Below are 23,337 nucleotides of genomic sequence, written 5' to 3'. Positions count from 1 at the left end.
TGCCAACAGTGTTCCTTTAAGTTTTCATTAACACCTGTAAAGGCAAATAAACTATTACAGAGTTATTTACTAACGGGAGAATTTAAAGTGAATGTCAATTTATTTATTTTTTTAAGGTCATAACAGCTGTACTGGAAGCATAGCTGATTTGGAGATTATTACTTTTTTTCCCCGAATTCAGCAATTTCTACCTTGAACTTGAAATTCACTTTGAATTCCTGACTTTTCTTATTTTAGGTTTAATATAGGTACTACTCGGGTACTACTCCGATAATTGTTGGAGCCCAAATACTTGTTTATAGGGTTCTATATCTTGGTTTTATAATTACATGATATCTCACGTGTAGCCAAACGCAGTACCAACGGGGAACAGAACTATACAAATTCACTATAGCTTGTGAGTAATAAGCACTGAAATATATATGCTACACTACCAGCAATATTTATTACACACAGGGATATTTAATAAAGTGAGAATTGTCAATTTTCACATTTTAGACCAAAATAGTCAAACCGGAAGCATAGCTCACATGGAGAGGTTTTCCAGATCAGCTTTTCTAGCCTTTAAATTTTAAATTAATTTGGAATTTACGACAGTTCTCATGTTAGTAAGTAACCTTTTTTCTATTAAAGTGTATAACTGGATTTGAGGTTGAAATAACGCCTCTAACATCGTTCTAACATCCCAATCAAATCTAATCTAACATGCCCAAATTGTTGTAAACTGAGTATATTGTCATACTGAAGCTATAAATGAACACTGCTCACAGGTTAAATGTAAAATTATTTACCAAACACCAAATTTGTGTGAGTTTAAAATACTGGCTAAAGTTGTGACTAAAGCATAGTTGTAGAATTTTTCCAAATCCGCAATTTTTGCCATTCGACTTAGTTCACTAAAATGTGTATTTAATGATTAGCCCAAATGGGGGCTATTTGTGAAACCAGTGGGAGTGTAGAATTGCCTAAAATAGCAGAATTGGAAACCTTATTCACATGACCTATTATTAATCCAGTTATCCATGATGGCCAAGAAGTCTCAATTTAATTTGTGTGAGTTCTCTGCATCTCCCAGTTAGTGAATAATCCCAAAAGTCTTTAAGCAGACCAAAAAGAGAATACTGCCTGTGTCCCATGGTGACTCATTCATTCAAAGAACAGAAACTGGAGGGACCAAGCAATGCCTCTTGAAAAGATTCAATTCCTTAAAAATCAGTATTTATTCAGTCCTCATTGTGAATATTAACTGTGAAAAAGTGCAGCAAAACCACTCAATGTGCTTTTTGACATTTAATTGTAACTTATTGACAATCAATTAAGTGATAAAAGGCATAAACGGAGTAAGGGGTTTTGCTACACTTTTTTCCCTGTTATTGTGTTCTTTATGGATTCACATTATCGGCTGAATTTTAAGAATTTATAGATCAACTCTTTCCTGAAAGCTCGCTTTTTTTTTTCACCTACTGTAATTTGAACTTGGCATGTCCAGTTTCAGGAAGGAGTGCCCTAATGTATGCTGTAAAGTCAAAGAGGTCATATTTTATACATAAAAGTCCTTGAAGCCTGTAATTATTTTGTGCTAATTTGCAATCAAGTCCACTTTAAAAAGGACTCTAACATTTAAATATGGACTAACCTTATTACATCTTTAAAAACTTTAAGAGAAGGGAAATCTTAATGAATGTGCAATGTATTAACTTAAAATTATAGAATGTCATAAACATTGTGTTTGTGTGTCTTTTGTGGATTTTTTTTTATTTTTATTCAAACCTAATAAATGCACTAACAAGAATGTAATATTTGGAATTATGACTCGTATAAGTTAAATTGCTGGAAGTTATTCATTTGTAATGTATTTAATTGTAATATCTTACACATGCTGTCTCAGTACTACTTTTTATGGGAACTGATCTATTAAACTTAACTGTTTTCATTATTCCCGAGTTGATGTGATGTGTGTTCGCTTTTATTTTTGATGGAAACTACATTGCGAAAATAAAGTGAGTCATGAGATTTTATAGTAGAGATTTAATAAGAAGCAAAAAGTTGGATATCTCCTCTAAATCAATGTTTTGTAAATCTTCCTATATAATTCCGACTGCCCCAATACTTTCCCAGTATCTCAAAGTATGAAATCTGAATAGAAGTGGGACTGGGCACAGATGGAATGTTTGAATGATACGAGAGCCAGGAAGGGGCATTGAAGCTTGGAATGCAACATTAGATTCATATTGTTTCGTCTTGGTTCTTGGAGTACCTAGACAACAATTATGGATATTAATTCTTAAGGCACGACAACCTACCATACTTAATATGCATGGAGAAGATATGAAAAAAAAACTAGAAACCCACAAGACGTGCATCCTATTGTAGCGTCCATTTAGAATTGCAAACGAGACAATAATGCAAAAAAAAGTATTTGTGAGCAGTACCAATACAAGCACTTGTGTTGATATCACTGCAAGCAATGGTGGCTGTAGTGTGCATGTCAGTATTTTTATGCTGCGGTATAGCATGCGATTTAGCATGCTCAAGCTGTGCTCGCTACACATAACCCATCCCTCACTCCATCTTACAGGGCTTCGAGCCAGTGGTTCTACCACATGTTTCTCCCTATAAGCTGCTGTGGGCGATTTTGAGTGTGGCTGGCCATACTATCTGACAGTCAGCTCTGATGTTTCCCTTTATGGGGAGTTAGGATTCACTCAGCCACGTTGTTACTATTTGCTAAAGTGTCTCTGAAAATCTATAGGTTATTATTATTATATTATTTATAGAGCGCCGTCAAATTCCACAGCGCTTTACAAATTAAGAATTGAAAAGGGAATTGCAATTCTTAGGCTTAAATAAAATCATAGAAGTGAACCAGTAGAATTACCAGGATCACCATGATTGCTATTGCAATGGTGCCCTGGAGTTCCGCCTGACAAAGGGAGGCCCTGGCAAGGCTGGGGGCCCTGATTTTCTAATTAGAGCAATATACTACATGTCCTATTTCCAGCAGATATATTTTAAGGGGAGAGAGGTGGCAGAGCTGTAGCAAGGTCATGAGGCACCCGAGGGCAAGACCTTGGTTTGTGCCTGCCATCCCAAACCATACTTTCCTTTCATGCCCCAAACAAATTGGTGGTCATATAGTCATCCACACGGTTACATACACAAACACAAAGTTGCATTTTACACACTCAGTCACACATACACAGTAAGGGCTGGACTTGGAATAAAAGCAGACCTGGAAATTATTATTATTATTATTTTTATTTATTTTTTTTAATACCAGCCATATCAAGCCTTCTACATATATTTCACTTCCCACACTTTGAACAGAGCACAAGTAGGGAAACAAATATTGTATTTCTAAAGTGTGCTTGTTGAATTGTTTACACCGTGTGTGTGTGTGTGTGTGTGTGTGTGTGTGTGTGTGTGTGTGTGTGTGTGTGTGTGTTACTGCATGTTTGTGCGTGCCTTTATGTGCCTGTTTGTGTAAGCCAGAGTATGACTGTACATTTCTCTGTGTGTGCGCATGTGTGTATACATATTTGTGCCCCTTTATGTATGCCTGTATGTGCCAGCTTGCTTCTCTGTTTTATAATTTTTATATGGATAATGCACACAACTACACACAAACTCACTCACCCAATCCCACACAATCACACTCAGCCAAGCCCTCCACAAACCATCACACTCCAGTCTATTGCCTTTCTTTAATTCTTTAACCAGGACCCATACCCCCAACTTTTCAAATGGATAAAACAGGACACTTTAAGTTTAGATGTATGACTAGGGATGTGGTCATGGGTGGGCTACAATTCTGAGAAATTACTTAGATGACTTATTTATGCAACTAAATTGTACTTCAGGTCAAGAGCAATGTATCTTATTTACACAGACTGATTTATAACACATTTATTGTAGTATAAATAACACTTTATAAAGAGTGTTATTGATGTGGGACTTTGTTTTACACGCAGACACATTAACATTATGATGGAAAAGCGGGATTTGGGACCTACATAATGATCACTAACAGTTACTGTGGACAAGTTTCGCCGCCCATTTGCTTTTATAAAAAAAAGTACGTGCCCGGCTCAAACATGGCGCGCCAGGCGTTTTACCCTTAAAGCTTAGCCCCTCCCCCTATAAATGATTGGCTGGTGTGAGTTGGCGCGTGCGCACTGCCGGCCGTTTGGGCATTCATGCTGTATTGAGTCGTCCATTTTGTTCGTGCAGCGTTAGCTGACTCCTGATCTGGCTGCACAACTGATAGCAATACGGTAAGTGAGCGCCGGTTAGTACCATACGGTAACCTGTGTCCAGCGAGGGGTCAGTGGGAAGCTCAGCCTGTATGATAAATAGCAGTGTGCAGGCTCAGTATGCTCAGGCCCTGCTATGGCTGAGGGTGCTTAGTTTATCTATCAGCCATTGGTATTTACAAGCATGGGATTATATGTATTATAAGCACTGAGTGGGGACCTTTAGCTGTCCAGGTATAGTCCCTCTTGCCTACTGGCTGGCAAAGTATATCATCTAGGTTCTAGGGAATATAAAATATCTGGATTTCCCCCTTTTAAACAACGTTGCTCCATATGGAATTGTGTCATAACTAGTAGTCATTTGCAAATCTCCTGTAAGGCACAGTACTAACCAAGTAACTAACCCTCAAGGGTTAAACAAATGTGTAATACTATCGACCTATAAGAGTTTAATAATTGCTGCCTATTTACAGTTTCATTTTCACAATGTAAGCTGGTTCTAAAAAATATGGAATTTCGGTTAGAACATAGTTTAATCTTTGTAGAACAAAAAGAGTGTTTTCTAAACCAAACAGTGTTTGTTTTTTTATTTTTTTAAAACATTTTTTTATAATTCAAATATTGTATTGGAGTAGTATCAAGCCTGCTAGCAGTTGCACAATTCTGTTACAGAAGAATGAAAATAGAGATCATGTAGTATCTTATTTTGGTGTTAGTTTGCCAAGACAGCCCCAATCTTCTAATTGCTATTTGCTGTTAATCACATAGAAAAATGAATAACCCTATTTAAATCTTACACTGCCACAATTCTGTTTGACCACTAACCTGGGAAAAGATTTATTGAATTACTCTCAAACAGGCTAGCTAGAGTTACTATCCTCCTGTAAATCTCAAACTCGCTGATAAATTATACAAAGCGTACACAAATGTCAGAATTATTTTGAATTTCAATTCAAAGTCTTTATGGCTCACTGGCAATCTGAACATTGCCATTTTGAGAGGTATGTCTGTAAGTTTCAAGAAGTAAATAATGGATGTACATAGTGTCTTATTTGGTGGCGTACCTTTAGAATGTGCACATTATTGGTGATATAGAATAGCAGATTGAAACTAAAGCAACATTGTAATCGTAAATGTGAAATACATCTGGGGACAAATATCTAATGGTGAAATTCAATACGTACCCGGCAAACGTATGCATTATGTTGTTCAAATATTGTCTTCAGAGGTACTCCTCACATTAATGCATATTAACAGAGCTAAGCAGATGTATTAGTAGAAATAAATTATGAAGATATTAATGTAGAATGTCATTGCAAGTAAAGCTGATTATGTTTATGTTTCAGACCAAACGTGCTCAAGCTATAGTCCCATCATGGCTGATGTCAAGAATTTTTTGTATGCCTGGTGTGGAAAGAAGAAAGTTACCCCTAACTACGATATCCGCGCAGCAGGAAACAAAAATCGTCAAAAGTTCTTGTGCGAGGTGCAGTATGTGTGTTAAGTTAGACATCTCTAAAGGGACACTATAGTCACCAGAACAACTACAGCTTATTGAATTTGTTCTGGTGAGTAGAATCATTGCCTTCAGGCTTTTTGCTGTAAACACGGTCTTTTCAGAGAAAAATCAGTGTTTACATTACAGCCTAGTGATAACTTCACTGGCCACTCCTCAGATAGCTGTTAGAGATCCTTCCTGGGTCATGGCTGCCTAAAATGCATCCAAACATTCAGTGTCTCCACCCACTGCACGCAGACACTGAACTTTCCTCATAGAGATTCATTAATTCAATTTATCTCTATGAGGAGATGCTGATTGGCCAGGGCTGTTTGAATCATGCTGGCTCTGCCCCTGATCTGCCTCTTTGTCAGTCTTAGCCAATCCTATGGGGAAGCACTGTGATTGGATCAGGCTACCACTTCTTATGATGTCAGCACACTGCTTGTTTTTCTGTGTCTAACAGCATGCAGAGTTACAGCTTCAGGCTTGAATATAGTAAGATTTTTACTATATTTATGGACGCATGAGGGGCCCAGGGGGCTAGATGGTGGTTTTAACACTATAGGGTCAGGAATACATGTTTCTGTTCCTGACCCTATAGTGATCCTTGAAGTCTTAACAGTAGCAGAATGTAACTTGACATCTGCAGTTCCAAAATAATTACAGGAAAACAGAAATTCACATTTTAAGAAAGTGATGTGTGAAAGAAAGCAACAAACTATTTATTTAGTTAAATCAGTCTACATTTTCATTTCCCCTCTCTCCTTTAATAGTAGCAGACTCTGATGCATGGGGGCTCATTACTTTCCTACTGATATTTAAAAATGTATTTATTTTTTTAATAGGTGCGTGTTGATGGCTTTAACTATATAGGCATGGGGAACTCTACAAACAAAAAGGATGCCCAGAGCAATGCAGCCAAGGATTTTGTCAACTATTTGATTCGTGTCGGAGAAGTCAAAAGTGATGAAGTGCCGTTAGTTGGGGTTTGTAGCCATTTGTCAAAATCTTTGAACTTTCTATCATATAAAGTACAAGGAACGTCCATATACATAGACATGGGGCTTACTTTAGCTATCTGTGGATTTATATAGAGTAGTTGTTATAGACCCTGGGGTTGGCACCCAGAAACATTGGATAGAACTGGTACATTATCATCAGACTCAAGGTAACTGATCACAATAAATTGTATTTGTAGCCGAAATATACTCTAGGCTGCTTTACACTTGGAAAAGTCTAATGCACTTGTTTTTTTTTTTTTCAGAATTTATTTATAATTTTTTTTTTATTATATTACAATTAAAGTATGGATCACAGATTTAATTTTACAATTCAATAATGGGTCACCAAGCTAATTCATGAATGCAATGTGGGTCCTTGTAAAAAAAAAAAAGCTTAAAAGGGAACTGTAATTTCACATGCTTTTTAATCTTTTTTTTTTTTTTACTTATCCTTTTATTTAAAAAAAACTATATGCCTATGAAAGGATTAAAAAATAAAATAGAAATAAAACAATGTTTTTTTTGACATGGCTGTCATTTATAAACTGGGTTATGATGTTGTGTGCTAAATTTCTAATATGTATTTAAAAGACAATAGAGCATTTCATGATAACAAATTAACACAGCCTGTTAGTATTTTTTTGTATTCTATTCAATGGTGTAAATTCCAGAGAAGTGGCAATTTCCTTTTAAGAATCCCTGATCTAGGGAAAAGAAAGATCTGTCACATGTTTGCCAGTATTTGTTTTTTGTTCATGTTTAAGGTCAATTATAGGGGTGTAAAACTTCTATTCTATTGTATTCATAAGCAGGCAGGGGATACTATGGATGGATTACAGCCTGACACTGCAGGAGGATTTGATGGTCCATCTGGGGGTCCCTCGCCACCACATTTGGCCTTGAAGGAAGAAGCTGGAGGTAAGTGTCCATTGTAATATCAGATGACCGATGCTTTTGAAACCAGGGTCATGACATGCTGTCTTCTACAACATAGCTTCATCTACATTGTCTGCTTGATGAACTCATTTTAAATATGCAAATAAATTTTGGCATAAGCTACAAGATTAAGGAAATGGATTTGTGCTCTATCAACATGCTTCTTGCTATGCATTGTTGAATGTCACACTCAATAGCACAGGTGTTTAAGGATGGATAGTACAGTAGAGTCTAGATTGTGCATAAGTGCTGTGGAACATGCTTCGACCTTACAGGCATTAATAAGACAATGTTGAGAAACTTCAACTGGTACACCAACCAAATCTACTGTTTACTAGAAAGATCTTACTAAGATATATTAATATTTAGAAAAAATAGATTTGCCGTATTAGTTCATTAATGTTGTAGATGGAAAAAGACTCTTACTGCTTGCAAGTTGGACACCACTTCATACAGAAAGACCAAAGCATTCAGGAGATTAAAATCAAAATACTCAAAGGAGAAGGAAGCATTTGAGTCCAGCATTGCAGTCTTCTTCAACACTAAATATAGTAGACTAAATGTGGATTGGGACTTTTGGGAGTTTTAAGAGTGCTTTGCTCCTTCTCATCGAGCTGAAATATTTTTTTTAAGTTACAGCCATAATCTTAATGAGTGTATATATGCAACACAGTACTTGCTTATTGGTTTCTGCCCATTCAAGGCCAAATTTACAACACACCAGAATTGTTTTTTTTTTCTTCCTGCTTTTATTTTGCATTACAGCTAGCTTGTTTCACTTTGGTCAAAAATGCTTTGGCATTGATAAAGGGGAGGAACTCCCAACAGCGTGTCACTATAAAAACAATTATTTAAAAACAAAACTAGGTATTTAACCCCTTAGTGACCAGGGCTGTTTTTACATTTCTGCGTTGTTTCTCATTTACTGTACCCACACATATTATATACTGTTTTTCTCGCCATTAAATGGTCTTTCTAAAGATCCCATTATTTTCATCATATCATATATAAATTACTATAAAATATTTTATAAAATATGATGGAAAAACAACACTTTTTCTAACTTTGACACCCAAAATCTGTTGCGCATCTACAACCGCCAAAAACACCCATTCTAAATAGTTTCTAAATTTTGTCCTGCGTTTAGAAATACGCAATGTTAACTTGTTCTTGGCTCTTTTTTTTTTTTTTTTTTTTCTGTTGCAAGTTATAGGGCTAAAGGAAAAGTCGAACATTGCTGTTTCAAAATATATATTTTAAAATTTATCAATGGTGACATTGTAACTGTTATCTGTCATAAATCTCTGAATTACACCTCACATGTACATATATTTTTAAAGTAGACAGCCCATGGTAATTAATATGGGGGTATGTCCATTCTTTTTTAGTAGCCAAAGTTGGCATTTATATTTGTATTTGTTTGTGCTTTAAAATGCAAAAAACAATTATGAATGCTAGTTTGGGCCAGTGTTTGTGACTAAGTGGCTACTAAAAAAGACTGGACATACCCCATATTGAATACCCTTGGTTGTCTTCTTTTGCAAATGGTATGCCGTCATGGGGGTAATTCTCATTCCTGGGCTACCATATTGCCTCAAACTTCAATGTGGAAAAAAAACAGAAAATCTTAGCCTTATATTTGACCCTGTAACTTTCAAAAAAATTGTACATGGGGGGGTTACTGTTATACTCGGGAGACTTCGCTGAACACAAATATGTGTTTCAAAACAGTAAAACGTATCACAACAATATTATCAGTGAAAGTGCCGTTTGTGTGTGAAAAATGCAAAAATCTTCACTTTCACTGACAATATCATCACTGTGATATATTTTACTGTTCTGAAAAACTCATATTTGTGTTCGTCGAAGTCTCCCGAGTATAACAGTACCCCCACGTACAGGTTTTATGGTGTTTTGAAAAGCTACAGACTCAGTATAGGGGTTGTCAGGCAGGTCCCTTTAAATTATAATTAATAAAATATACATATATAATATACACACACACACACACATGCTTTTATTTCCTATATATGTACAATATATTATAAAATAATTAAAGTATTTTATAATACTATATCTGATTTAATTATAAGTGTTTTTTGAGATATGTGTATATATCTCAAAGTACACTATTAATGCACTCATATACATGCATTATATATGTATAATATATTATAAAATGCTATGAATGCACTGAAATTAAAATTCTGGTCCGAAACCGAAAATTCAGGATGCCCTTGGCCGAAAACCGAAAAATTAAATTTTTCACTAAATGATTTTAAAACCATTTTATATACACCACAATTCCGTATTTAGTGACTAGCTCTGATAGTCAGCCACACTTGTAAAACACAATACAGCAATCACAAAGCCTCTTCCTTACTGTAACATTGCACAATTTGCCTCCACACTATACAGTAAGTACATTGCAGTTATAACAGCTAGGAGTTGGAAGCCGTTCTATAAGCAGACACCGAATAAATATGTAAAGCTCTCACAGCAGCATTTATCAGTGCTTTCTATCTACTTAAAGGGAAACTCCAGTGCCAGAAAAACGATCCGTTTTTCTGGCACTGGAGGCTCCCTCCCACCCACCAATCCCCGGTTACTGAAGGGGTGAAAACCCCTTCAGTCACTTACCTGGGACAGCGGCGATGTCCCTCGCCGCTGTCTCCGCCTCCGCGACGCTCCTCCTAATGATTACGTCGGCCGGTGGGCGAGACTAATCTCGCTCACTGGCCGAGGAGACCTAATGCGCATGCGCGGAAATGCCGCGCATGCGCATTACGTCTCCCCATAGGAAAGCATTGAAAAATCATTTCAATGCTTTCCTATGGGGTTTTGAGCGACGCTGGAGGTCCTCACACAGCGTGAGGACGTCCAGCGACGCTCTAGCACAGGAAACCTGTGCTAGAACCCAGGAAGTGACCTCTAGTGGCTGTCTAATAGACAGCCACTAGCGGTGGAGTTAACCCTGCAATGTAAATATTGCAGTTTATGAAAAACTGCAATAATTACACTTGCAGGGTTAAGGGTAGTGGGAGTTGGCACCCAGACCACTCCAATGAGCAGAAGTGGTCTGGGTGCCTGGAGTGTCCCTTTAATGACGTCATGACCCCACCACTGTCGCTGTTATGCGTTTCACCGCGGAATGCAGCGCTCACGTCCAGACGCTGCACGCCTTACTGTGATAGGTGCTGGCAGCCATCTTGGCCGGTCTCTTTTCATGTGCACGCTGCTTCTGTGAGGAGGAACAAGTCAGAGATCCCGCGGAGTACAGGAGCGATAGACTTCTGCTTTACCTCCTGTGTCTCTATTGGGCCAGTGTTGGACTTCCCGGCTGAGCATCGTTTTCGGTAAATTCCCTGCGAAGCCATGTTTCCAGCCGGGTTCATGTTCCCTGCGGGTTCTTGGCCCAAACCGATGGGAATGCGTCACCCACAGGGTATGTGAGAGAGGGAGGGCCGGCACACCGCTAGATAACCCAGAGTTACCATCATGGAGGGAGGGGGCAGCCTGCACCGTGCTATCAGCTCTGTGTCTGTTGCTTCATTCATTAACCAGGGCCATCTCACTGCCAAAATCTTTGGCAGATTTGACCCTTTTTCGGCTGAAATGGGAGGCCCATTTTCAGCTGCAATTTTGGTGCATCCCTATAAAATATTTTAAATATTTTATAATATATTATACATATATAATTTATTTATTTTATTTTTACCTTTTAGGTGACTGGGGGACTGCCTGAGAGCTCAGGCAGTCCCCCTGCTGGCAGCTCCATAGACTCATATTGCTGCCGTGTGATCATGGTGATCACATGGCCCTGGAGGGCCAGAACTGCTGCAGAGGGACTGCTGGGTTCTCTAGCACTCCTGCCCCCCTCACCCTTTGAACTTTTTGGACTGTGGGCTTACCTCTTGCACTTTCCTCAACCTTTTTTCCCACTTTCAACACTATTGCTATTATAAACTTTCACAAGGAACCTATCTAATGACACCTGCTTTTGACTTCTTTTCAAAGGTTCACGGATATGTGACATTGCGTTATCATTAAACAAATTCACACAAAAAATTGCTACAGTCTTATTTGGGTGATTCTTCTCCACAAAATCTTGCAAAAACTTTAACACTTTGCATGCCTCTTTAATCCTCTGAGAACTGTGGGGATATTTATGGGATAATAATGTAAACAGATGAGAAATTGCCCACGATTTTCAATTCTCAGATCCCTAATCGTTATCGTTATAAGTGAAAGGTAAACCATATAATTAAGTCACAGATTGTTATAAAAATAGATAATGTTTAATTTTATATTCAAATGATAATAATATAGGTAACATGCATGATAATAATCAATGCAATTTCAGTATAACATTAATATGCAATACAATATGGTAATTAAAAACATCTCCTAATGACTAAGATGTAGTTTAGAATCTAAAGCATTAGGTGTCAAGATTGATTTACGACCCTTTCACAGAGACAAAGAATGTGAAGTTTCAGCGTGCAGCATAAGATCATACAATAAACTTTCAGCTGGCAGTTTAGAAATAACCCTTGCAATGCTGGCTAGACCTCCTAAGTAGTTAAGATCTACTCCTATGTAATTTGAATAAAATAACATTTAACCAGTCATCAACCATTTCCTTGATTTTATCCAATGAGAGAAATCTACTATGTTATATTAGCTGATATTTTATTAATTTGTCTAAACAGATATTTAATCTTATTTATAGCAAATCAACACAGCTGGATAATATCACGATATTCTAATATGTGATTAACCACATAAATACATTATTATTGTTATCTGCAGAATAAAAAGCTTAAAGGACCACTCTAGGCACCCAGACGACTTCAGCTTAATGAAGTGGTCTGGGTGCCAGGTACCTCTAGGATTAACCCTTTTTTTTATAAACATAGCAGTTTCAGAGAAACTGCTATATTTATAATAAGGGTTAATCCAGCCTCCAAATCCTCTAGTGGCTGTCTCATTGACAGCCGCTAGAGGCGCTTGCGTGATTCTCACTGTGAAAATCACAGTGAGAGCACGCAAGCGTCCATAGGAAAGCATTGTAAATGCTTTCCTATGCGACCGGCTGAATGCGAGCGCGGCTCCTGCCGCGCATGCGCATTCAGCCGATGACGTCGCGATCAAGATGGAGAGGAGGAGGAAAGCTCCCCGCCCGGCGCTGGAAAAAGAGGTAAGTTTAACCCCTTCCTCTCTCCAGAGCCCGGCGGGAGGGGGTCCCTGAGGGTGGGGGCACCCTCAGGGTACTCTAGTGCCAGGAAAACGAGTATGTTTTCCTGGCACTAGAGTGGTCCTTTAATTGTGTATTTCTTATTTAGCTAAGATTTCTAAATCGAAATCTGATCGTGAATTATTCAGTCATATATCATGCTATTAATTTTAATTAATTAATTAAATGCTAGTATATTTACCAGTTATGTAGATATTTTCTCATCAGATATTCCCAGGTAGCTAAGTGTCATGGGTCTCTTTCTCTGAGCCTGCTCTCTGCATCTCTCCGAATTTGAATCTGCATCCCAATCTGACTCTCAATCTCCTTCCCAAACTTTCCTTTGTCTTACTTTTTAAAGGGAAACTTTGCTCAGTACGTCATTGGTTTATGACCAATCAAAACACTGTAGGCGTGGTTATCTTCTAATCATAAATTTATTATTTGAACTCAAGGGGGCAGTCTTGTCCCACTAAGCATACCTATCCAGGAAAGAGTTAACTTTTCCTGGTGGCTATTTTTGATGTCATTTACGTTATCTCTATGTTTGCCCTAACTCAAATCTTCTGTCAGATCACACAGTTTTCTTGAGTTTTCTTCAGACTATGCGTCTCCATTTTCTGTAATAATTCCTAATATGACACATTGTGAACTAACAATGAACTCAAACTTATAATGGGACTCTGTACATCTAGAAAGTAAAATTTAATTATTTAATCTCCTCTGTCACATATGTCTGGATATAGAATTTATTTATATTCCATTAGTACCTAGACAGTCTCTTATCACTTGGGTTGTTTATACAAGACATTCTTAGCCCTGGGAAAGCGGTCAGTTTTAGAGAAAGGAAAGAAATTCTGTGTCTCTTTTGTTAGCTTGAAACTAACAAAATGGAGTCTTGTCTGCTCAACAATGACTTCAGAATATACACTTTGTATTTCTATCATAGCACAAAATGTCTGCCAATATAAATACCCTGACAGAACTGAGAAATTCCTCCGCCTTGTCCCCCTCCTTAGACGATAGCTCCTCTATAACGTCATGTTGCTGCTCCTTATGCAGATCCTTCAGCTTGTCGTCATATTCCTCCACCAACTCCTGGATGTCTTCATGGTCCAGGTCCAGTCCCATAGTCTTCCCCAAAGACACGATTTCATCGACGACTGGCTGCTCTTCCGAAAACGATGCCCTCACTTTTGAGAACACATTCAGGCTACAGTTTCCTCCAAGAGAAATTGAGGTTTCTCCTGGTGACCCCCACCCAAGCTTTATCAATGAACTTTAGGCAGCTGACAATATTGAAATGGTCTTTCCAAAACTCTCAGAGGGTGAGGTTTCTTCCTTCAGTCACCTCGAAACATTGCTGAAACAAGGCCTTATTATACAGCTTTTTGAAGTTCGAGATGTCCTTCTGATCCATGGGCTGAATGAATGAATGACGTGGTGTTGGTAGGGGGGAACCTGACATTGACAAAATGGATTTCCTACAGTACGTCTTCCTTGATGTCTGGAGGATGTGCAGCGGTATTGTCCATAACCAGCAAGGCTTTGAGAGGGAGGTCCCAATCAAGTAAGTACTGCTTGACAGAGGGACCAAAGCACTCGTTGACTCATTCAACAAACCGCATCCGCATGGCCCAAGCCTTGCTGTTGGACCTCCATAACACATTGTATTGACTCTTCTGCACCTTACATTTCTTGAAGGCTTGTGGATTTTCCGAGCTGGTAGACGAGCAGAGGTTTCACCTTGAAGTTGCCGCTTGCATTGACACAAAACAAGAGGATGAGACGGTCTTTCATGGGCTTATGACCGGGCATGGCCTTCTCCTCAGCAGTGATATAGGTCCCCTTGGGCATCTTCTTCCAAAAAGCCCCGTGTTGTCGCAGTTGAAAACTTTCTGCGGCACATAACACTCAGGAACCACGAGCCTTTCAAACTCTTTGACGAATACCTCCGCTGCCTTGGTGTCGGCGCTCGCAGCCTCCCCAATGCTGGACGACACTATGGAGACCAGTCCTTCTCTTGAAGTTCTCGAACCAACCACGGCTCATTTTGAAGCGCTCTTCATCCGTTACAGATGAACCTGGTAACTTAGTCTTCAGGTCATTGTACAAGGCCCTTGCCTTCTCACTAATGATGCCCTCGGTAACTGTATCACCTGCCAACTGTTTCTCGTTTATCCAAACGAGAAGCAGCTTCTCGACATCTTCGAGTATATGAGGACACTGCTTTGTTACCGTCGTTACTCCCTTGGCTACATCGATAGCCTTGATCATCTCCTTACTATTTAGGATGTTGCAAATCGTCGAGGTTGTACGGTTATACTACTCGCATACTTCCTTAGTGCTTCTCGATGATCTCCTTCTTCACCTGCACAGTGACATCTTCTTCCTGCCTTCCTTCATCATCTTAGGGGCATTCTCAACACTTAACTTCACACTGCACTTCACGTAGTTGAACAAACACGTGGGTAGAATACAGAACATAATGCTTTCTCAATGATAGACGCACAGCAAAATTTTGCTATGTTCCTAAGTCATCGCTCGTAGGCCGAAATAATAAATTTTATTAAAAAATTTAGTCTCGTAGATCGAAAAACTTGTAATCCACGTTAGTCGTAATCCAAGGTTCCACTGTACCTAATTATTTTGCATTCATACTAAAAAATATATATATTTGTTTTAGAAAAGTCTCTCTCTTGTTTGCCATTCTCAGGTGACGGCGGATATGGTGTTAACAGTGTAGGTGCTTCCAATTTTAGTGGCGGTGCCAGCTGGGAGCGTGGAGCCAATCTGAAGGATTATTATTCCAAGAAGGAAGATCAGGAGAATAAGGCTGTAAGATAATGTTGAAAGTGAAAAATAAATGCTAGTGTCTAAGTATGAACAATGTAATAGCCTAATGTAATTTGTTCCCAATCCACCAGTCATTTGTAGCATTTTGGCAAATCTCTGAAATGCAGACTTGTAGCTTGCAGTCTTCATCCGGTAACTTGCAGAATGGATGGGTTATGGTTTCACCCATCCTTTGTTTGCTTTTTGATTTTATATGTAGTATATGGATGGAGATTTTCGCTTGTATGTTAATATCTTAATTTTATGTTCTTTAAAATGTCAGACTCTAGAATCAGAAGAAGTGGATTTAAATGCTGGTTTGCATGGGAACTGGACTCTAGAAAATGCCAAGGCACGTCTTAATCAGTTCTTTCAGAAGGAAAAGACACAAGGCGAATACAAATACTCACAAGTAGGACCCGACCACAACAGGTTTGTGTGCATGCAGCCATTGGCTGACCATTTTCCAACCTAGGAAATCTGAGATAAAACATATTGCACGGACACCCATTTCTTCCAGTTTTTTGGCCAGATATTCTTTCTAGATCCGTATTTCAGTATTAATAGAAGGTTATTTAAACGATTCTCTTAAGTATCTTAGCATAATAAGAACCTTCAAATCTAGATATAAATGTAAATGTGTGTAGTATTTCCTGAATTAGTATGTTATGTATTTAATACCTAAGTTATAATGTGTGTAGTGAACAGCTTCATGTGGCCTTACTTTTTGTGTGCAATGGTTAAACGATGTTTGTAACCGTCTTTTTAAACACTGGCCCCTTAAAAGATAGCAATTGATCTTTTAAGGGGCCTTGGTTGAAAAAACAATGTTCTCAACCTACAATGTCAAAGCTTTTAATGAGTGAAACAATGAATGTCCTGCTTATTTAGATATGTCGTTAAGCTGTTCCTTATGACTGACCCTCTGGCATTGGCCTTACTCAACAACTAGAGAACTGCAAGATGAGAATTTTGGATTTTAGTGCGTGCCTGTGTGTTTCTTAGTCTGCCGTTGTGGAGCAGAGCATTACAGAGAGTATTAAAACTACTCCCAGTAAAGCTCGTACACACAAAAAAAAGTTTCTTGTAAGAGACTTAAATCAGATGTGCTGCTTTAAGGCTCTTAATATTATATTTAATATTTGGGGTTTATGAATATGGTGGTGATAAGACATATTCACAAGACTCACAGTATTGCTGTCAGGTTTGTTGCAAATATCAAAGCTGTATGTATAATGTTATATCGTCAGCACACTTACGTCTAGTCAACTTTTCGACTGTTTGCCGTCTAAAATATGAGGTGTTAACACTCTGTCAGGATTATTCACTAAGGTGAGAATTCAAACAGAATTTCAAATTTAAGGTCAAAATAACCGAACATAAAATAATAAATTTCTAAGTCCGCTACACCTTCCATTCAGCTACCCTGCCCTTGTATTTGAAGTTTTATTTTAAATTCGCGTTTGTGAAGAAATGGACTTTATTTCGACATTTTCTTCTATATTCGTGTGTTTTCTCCATTTTGCTGTATAAATATTGGTTATTAGTTCGGCAGTTTGAAACTACCGAACACGGACCACCATCCTGGCTTGTTAAGTTCAAAAGTACCGTTGATTAAGTGTTCCCTGGGTGGCCGCTGTTCGCACGAGGGGAGTCAGCGGGACTTGGTTGTCGAGTGGCTGGAACTAAAATCGGACACTCGACCTCACGAACCACCGCTGAAAACTACCGAACACCAGCTTTTCCCACTTATCGAACAGCCAGAAGAGCGGCATTCGGTAGTTATGTTCGTGCAGACAAGGGGAACAATCGCTGCTATGAGCCAGGAGAATCTATTCGGTATTTTGCTCGCTTTTCACCTTTTTCCCAATTGACCGACTGCACACGCTGAATTCGTGGAACTGTTTTGAGCAGGAGCCTCTTGTGTGGTTGGTAAAACATGACTTCCACACTTTTCAAGAACCCCTGAACCGATCTGGGTGAAATTTGGATATGTTTGTCCCCCAGATCGGGGCTATCAGGGGATATGTATTTTGTGGGGATACCTTGTGGGGGAAAGGGGTGTTCTAACTTTTGGGGAAAATGTGTGCCCTTTTCTTGGAGATAATTGATTTATTCCTTAACTTATCTCAATATCTCCCAGGCAGAGGAAAGGCGTGTATTAGTGAAATACTGTATAACGATTGGTTATTGTATTTGTTTGCTGTGGGAGGTCCTCTTGCAGGAGGATTTCTCATAAAAGCCAGCCTGTTTCAATAAAGGTCAGTTCTGTTACACCCTTCATGAAGCCTGGGCTCATGTTTGGGGAATATTCTATTTGCTGGGAAGAATCGTCTTGGAAGCTGTACTCATCTCTACTATTCCTCTACTCCCTGCTGTAGCTATAATCATTTAGGCTCAGCTGTTGGGAAAGGAATAGAAGACCGCAGTACCATAACCACTGCAGGTCTTAACAGCGTTGTATTCTCACAATGAATATTCTCAAAGTGAATAACCCTGTGAATTTTGAATAAAACCATACTAGTAGATTGCTTTAGATAGATATGTTTAGTGGTCTAGCTTAAAACCTGCATCCAAAATAGCCGATATATACCGTATTTATCGGCGTATAACACGCACCTCATTTTTAGAAAGAAATTCCAGGAAATTTCCCCCCCTCCCATAGTATTCCCCCCCCCTCATCCCATAGTGTTCCCCCCTCATCCCATAGTGCCCCCCCTTTCCATAGTATTCTCCCCCCCTCCCCTCCCATAGTATTCTCCCCCCCCTCCCCTCCCATAGTATTCTCCCCCCCTCCCCTCCCATAGTGTTTCCCCCCCCTACCCTCCCATAGTGTTCCCCCCCTCCCCTCCCATAGTATTTCCCCCCCCTCCCCTCCCATAGTATTTCCCTTCCCTCCCCTCCCATAGTATTTCCCTCCCATAGTATTTCCCTCCCCTCCCATAGTATTTCCCTCCCCTCCCATAGTATTTCCCTCCCCTCCCATAGTGTACTTCCCCCCCTCCCCTCCCATAGTGTACTTTCCTCCCCCTCCCCTCCCCTCCCATAGTGTACTTTCCTCCCCCTCCCCTCCCATAGTGTACTTTCCTCCCCCTCCCATAGTGTTTCCCCCCCCTACCCTCCCATAGTGTCCCCCCCCTACCCTCCCATAGTGTTCCCCCCCCTCCCCTCCCATAGTATTTCCCCCCCCTCCCCTCCCATAGTATTTCCCTTCCCTCCCCTCCCATAGTATTTCCCTCCCATAGTATTTCCCTCCCATAGTATTTCCCTCCCATAGTATTTCCCTCCCATAGTATTTCCCTCCCCTCCCATAGTATTTCCCTCCCCTCCCATAGTATTTCCCTCCCCTCCCATAGTGTACTTCCCCCCCTCCCCTCCCATAGTGTACTTCCCCCCCTCCCCTCCCATAGTGTACTTTCCTCCCCCTCCCCTCCCCTCCCATAGTGTACTTTCCTCCCCCTCCCCTCCCCTCCCATAGTGTACTTTCCTCCCCCTCCCATAGTGTACTTTCCTCCCCCTCCCATAGTGTACTTTCCTCCCCCTCCCCCTCCCATAGTGTACTTTCCTCCCCCTCCCATAGTGTACTTTCCTCCCCCTCCCCTCCCATAGTGTACTTTCCTCCCCTCCCATAATTACTTACCTGTCCTGAAGCGTGGGCCGGCTTCACAGCGCGCACCGCGGTACAGGAACTTTAATTTAAGGTTCCGGTTTCCGGCGGGACTGAAAGTAAGTGTGCACACTATTGTGCACACTTCCTTTCAGTCCCGCCGGAAACCGGAACCTGAAATTAAAGTTCCTGTACCGCGGTGCGCGCTGTGAAGCCGGCCCACGCTTCAGGACAGGTAAGTAATTATGGGATATCGGCGTATAAAACGCACCCATGATTTTTCCCCTATTTTCAGGGGGGAAAAGTGCGTGTTATACGCCGATAAATACGGTAGTTACGTAGGCTGAAATGAGACATACGTTCATCAGGTTCAGCCTTTCTCACATCTGTTTTTGCTGTTGATCTAAAAGAAGGCAAAAAAACCCAACAATTATTTGAAGTGCTTTCTAATTTTGCAACAAACTAGGGAAAAAATCATTCTTGATGCCACAAATGAAAAAATAATTCCCCGAATATTATGTTTTTACAAGTATTCATCCAGTTGCTGTTTAAACATTTGTATAGACTCTGATAAAAACCACATCTTCAAGTAGAGAATTCCACATCCTTATTGTTATGGGGGAGGCAGGGGGACAAACCTTTTATTTGCCCCCAGACAAATCTCCTTTCTTCCAGTCTAAATGCGTCACATTGTGTCCCATGTATAGTTCTAATTATTAAAAGATTTTTGGACAATGGTTTGCAATGGCCCAGAATATATTTGTATACTGTCATATCCCCTCTGAGGCGCTGTTTTTTTAACTTAAACAGATTTAAATTTAACATTTCGTAACTAAAATGTTCCATTCCCTTTTTTAATTCTAGTGCCATAATATCCTTCTTCAGAATAGGTGCCCAAAATTGCACAACATATTTAAGGTGTGGTCTTATATGGGGATGTAATGATTTTACCATGATACCTTTTTAGGTGAAACCATTCCCTAAAGTAAGGAGGAAATTATTTTATTCAGAAAATGTGCCATATTCCTTCCCATGCTGTTTTAACATGTGCATAGGGATTTCTGATATTTCATTGGAACTTTATAGTTATTTCCACTTATCTTTGTTTCCAAGCACTAGCAGATAATTATGGGTGATGTAGTCCAATACTATCTGGAAGGTTAAATAGTAAAATTGGGACTTGTCAAGTCATCTCTCGTTAAGAATTTTAATAGATTTCCGACAAATATAGTAAGTTATCTGCATTAATTGGACCCTAGAAATAAGTTTGGGACATTAACTTGTTCGGTCTTTTCAGTGAATTGATTCGCAGTCTTTGGTCTAATGCTGCTGTTTGTCTAAAACAATTTAGTTTAGGCTTATGATAGAAAATCATAGGGTGGAATTCTAAAAGTGGACCACTTATCCACGGTAACCAGTCAAATATTCCTAGTAATTTCTTCACTTTGTAAAACTTTGCATCAGAATTGCTTTTTATACACAGTGTCTCTACAACTCTGTTTTGATCCACATCACTAATTTACAACTACATGTTTAAAAAAGTATGTGTGCATTTTATTTTTCTAATTCATTATTGTGATTCAATTGCAATAATTACTGTTTAAGTCTGTCTTTACAATTTTTAAGAGGTGTTTATATATTACTGTGAACAAGTTTACCTAATTCCACAACTCTTTACAATCTGTATTGGTGATAATGAGGAGAAATGGTGTGACACCAGGAATCTGCTTTTTTTTTAACATTTCGCACATGGTATAAAGCTTAGGCTGTACTAAGCAATCCCATGTGGAGTCTAAATCCAAATACTGATTCCTGGTGTCACTCTCTCCAGGTGACCAAAAGGCCGGCTGAGAAACACACACGTGCAGGCTGCTAGGGAGACCTTTGCAGGTCAGTGCCTTGTGGACTGGGTTTGTATTAGTTATGTGAATTAAATAAGGTGTTACTGATATAATAATGAGAGAGCTGAGAAATTAAATTACATTTTTGTCTGTGTCCTCTTAATGCATGTGCATCCAATGTTGCCTGCTTCTACTTTGACACAAACTAATTCTGGTGGCCTTTGTGACTCTTTTCCCATTGTAATGTTTTAATGGTACTATTTTGTACAAGGATAGCTTGTTATTGGGGATGTTGCTTGCGTATAGCTCCTAATATTTTGTTAGCTGTTTAGAACTTGGGGTGGGGGGAGGGGCAGGGGTCTTGCAGATTTGTTTCTTGCTGTAAAACAAGTATAGCTCCTTAAATACATATATATTTGTCCACCCAACGTGGCTCTTTATTTGCCAAGTTAATCCATATGTCTGACACCAGTGCACCTTTAAAGGGAAAGTCCTACAGAAAATTTCAGGAGGGAGCTATAAATTTCACTGGTTGTCTTCTCTGTGTGTTGGACTTCTTTACCATATATAAACTTATTCAAATGGAGCCAGCACATTCCTATGGATATGTAATATATTCATTTGCCTGATGTCTCCTGTGCTCTCTAGAATCACGCTCAAAATAATTTGAGACATGCGCATTTTCCTCCATCTGTGACTCTATATATGTTTAATTGGGACCTGCGAGTCCCTGTAAGCTGTATCTTGATTCCTCACAAAATAAGAATAAAAAAATCAAATAAAAAAAAAATATTCACAAAAAAAAAAATTCTAAATTTATAAAACTGTAAACATGCTGATATCCTCTTCCAACTCAATCTAACAAAACTGTGGGTATCAAGTGATGGTACCATTGGACTTCAAAGAATAACTGTCACCCATTGTAGATTACATATGGAATAAACAAATTCCAGTAGTTAGAGGTAATAATTTATATTTCTGTTTTTTGACAAACTGGTGCACTCACCACTGCTGATGCTGCAATTAATGCTGATTTCTGTAGAACTTTCTCTTTTTGCATGAATTACTGGTGAATCTCTCAGAACTTCTCTGTGCCCTACCTGTGATTTGCTGTCCACTGTAGAATATTATTGTGTACTAGTTGCTAGCAAGTGTTGCTAATATTTAAGTTGCTTCCTGTAAGTAACCCATTAATCTGTTTAGTGTCCGCAGTGTGATGTGCGTGTGTTTTGGCAATGTATAGTATTTGGGTGTAATGTGTTTACAAATCTGAAACATGACTGTCTCTGCAGGAGCTTTATAGCAGAAATGACCCTGTATGTTAAGCAGCTCGGAAGAAGTAAGTCATCGATTTTATTTAAATATTTTTCTATTAAAATTTAAAATGTGTTGTATATCGTGTATTTGGGTGACATTTGAAGTGTACAATTTATACTTGGGTACTTTTGGCCCATGTCGGGGATTTTTGTACAAGGATATTTTTAATTATGTTTGTCATTCTGGAAACAATACATTTTATAATTTGATTTTCAGGGATCACGGCCAGAGAGCATGGCTCCAATAAGAAACTGGCAGCTCAATCCTGTGCCCTATCACTTGTGCGTCAGTTGTACCATCTGGGTGTAATTGAACCCTATTCTGGACTAACCAAAAAAAAGGAAGGAGAATCTGTGAGTTTCAGTTGTGCGCATGTTGTTATAGGGTACCTTGTTTATAGCTCTTGCACGCATTATGCAGATACTGCCCTTTTGTGATGTGATTTTATTGCATATGATCCTGCTCCATATTTTAGCTTCCAGATTTTGGGAAATGAATATAGAAATACACTTTTTACACTATATTACAATGTTATATGTGTTTTGGTCAGGGCTTTAAAAGTGTCACTTAGTCACTGAAGTATGAACAAACCATTAAAGGGATACAATAGGTTTTACTTAATAAAGTTGTTTTGGAGTATAGACAGGGGTGTATCCTGGTTTTGTGCTGCCCTAGGCAGGACAAAACTCAGGCGCCCCCCTCACCCCCCCCCCCCCCCCCCCCCCCGCCACCCCCACCCAACCCTTCCCCCGCCTTCTAAATACACACACACTGACAGATACGCATCCATTAGCTAACTGTTAGCTAATG

General features: G+C 39.2%; 1 protein-coding gene across 2 annotated transcripts in view; it reads left to right on the top strand.

The window, feature by feature from the left end:
• Window positions 1–4,225: 4,225 nt before the first annotated feature.
• The window catches only part of DHX9 (DExH-box helicase 9), a 36,393-nt gene continuing 17,281 nt past the window's right edge, over window positions 4,226–23,337 (top strand). Inside the window, exons 1-8 of one of the 2 annotated variants that reach the window (XM_063428293.1) lie at window positions 4,226–4,274; window positions 5,600–5,739; window positions 6,600–6,740; window positions 7,568–7,673; window positions 15,644–15,765; window positions 16,046–16,194; window positions 22,503–22,549; window positions 22,744–22,880. In XM_063428293.1, coding sequence (XP_063284363.1) covers window positions 5,629–5,739; window positions 6,600–6,740; window positions 7,568–7,673; window positions 15,644–15,765; window positions 16,046–16,194; window positions 22,503–22,549; window positions 22,744–22,880 — 813 coding nt within the window. In that variant the 5' untranslated portion in view covers window positions 4,226–4,274; window positions 5,600–5,628. Of the gene's footprint in view, window positions 4,275–5,599; window positions 5,740–6,599; window positions 6,741–7,567; window positions 7,674–15,643; window positions 15,766–16,045; window positions 16,195–21,206; window positions 21,260–22,502; window positions 22,550–22,743; window positions 22,881–23,337 lie in introns of those variants that run through there. The other variant, XM_063428294.1, reaches the window with a different exon arrangement.

Source organism: Pelobates fuscus, chromosome 7, assembly GCF_036172605.1.
Source record: "Pelobates fuscus isolate aPelFus1 chromosome 7, aPelFus1.pri, whole genome shotgun sequence".
Taxonomy (NCBI): Eukaryota; Metazoa; Chordata; class Amphibia; order Anura; family Pelobatidae; genus Pelobates; species Pelobates fuscus.
Note: the sequence above shows the minus strand (reverse complement) of the source record. Positions and strands in the feature narration are given on the sequence as shown.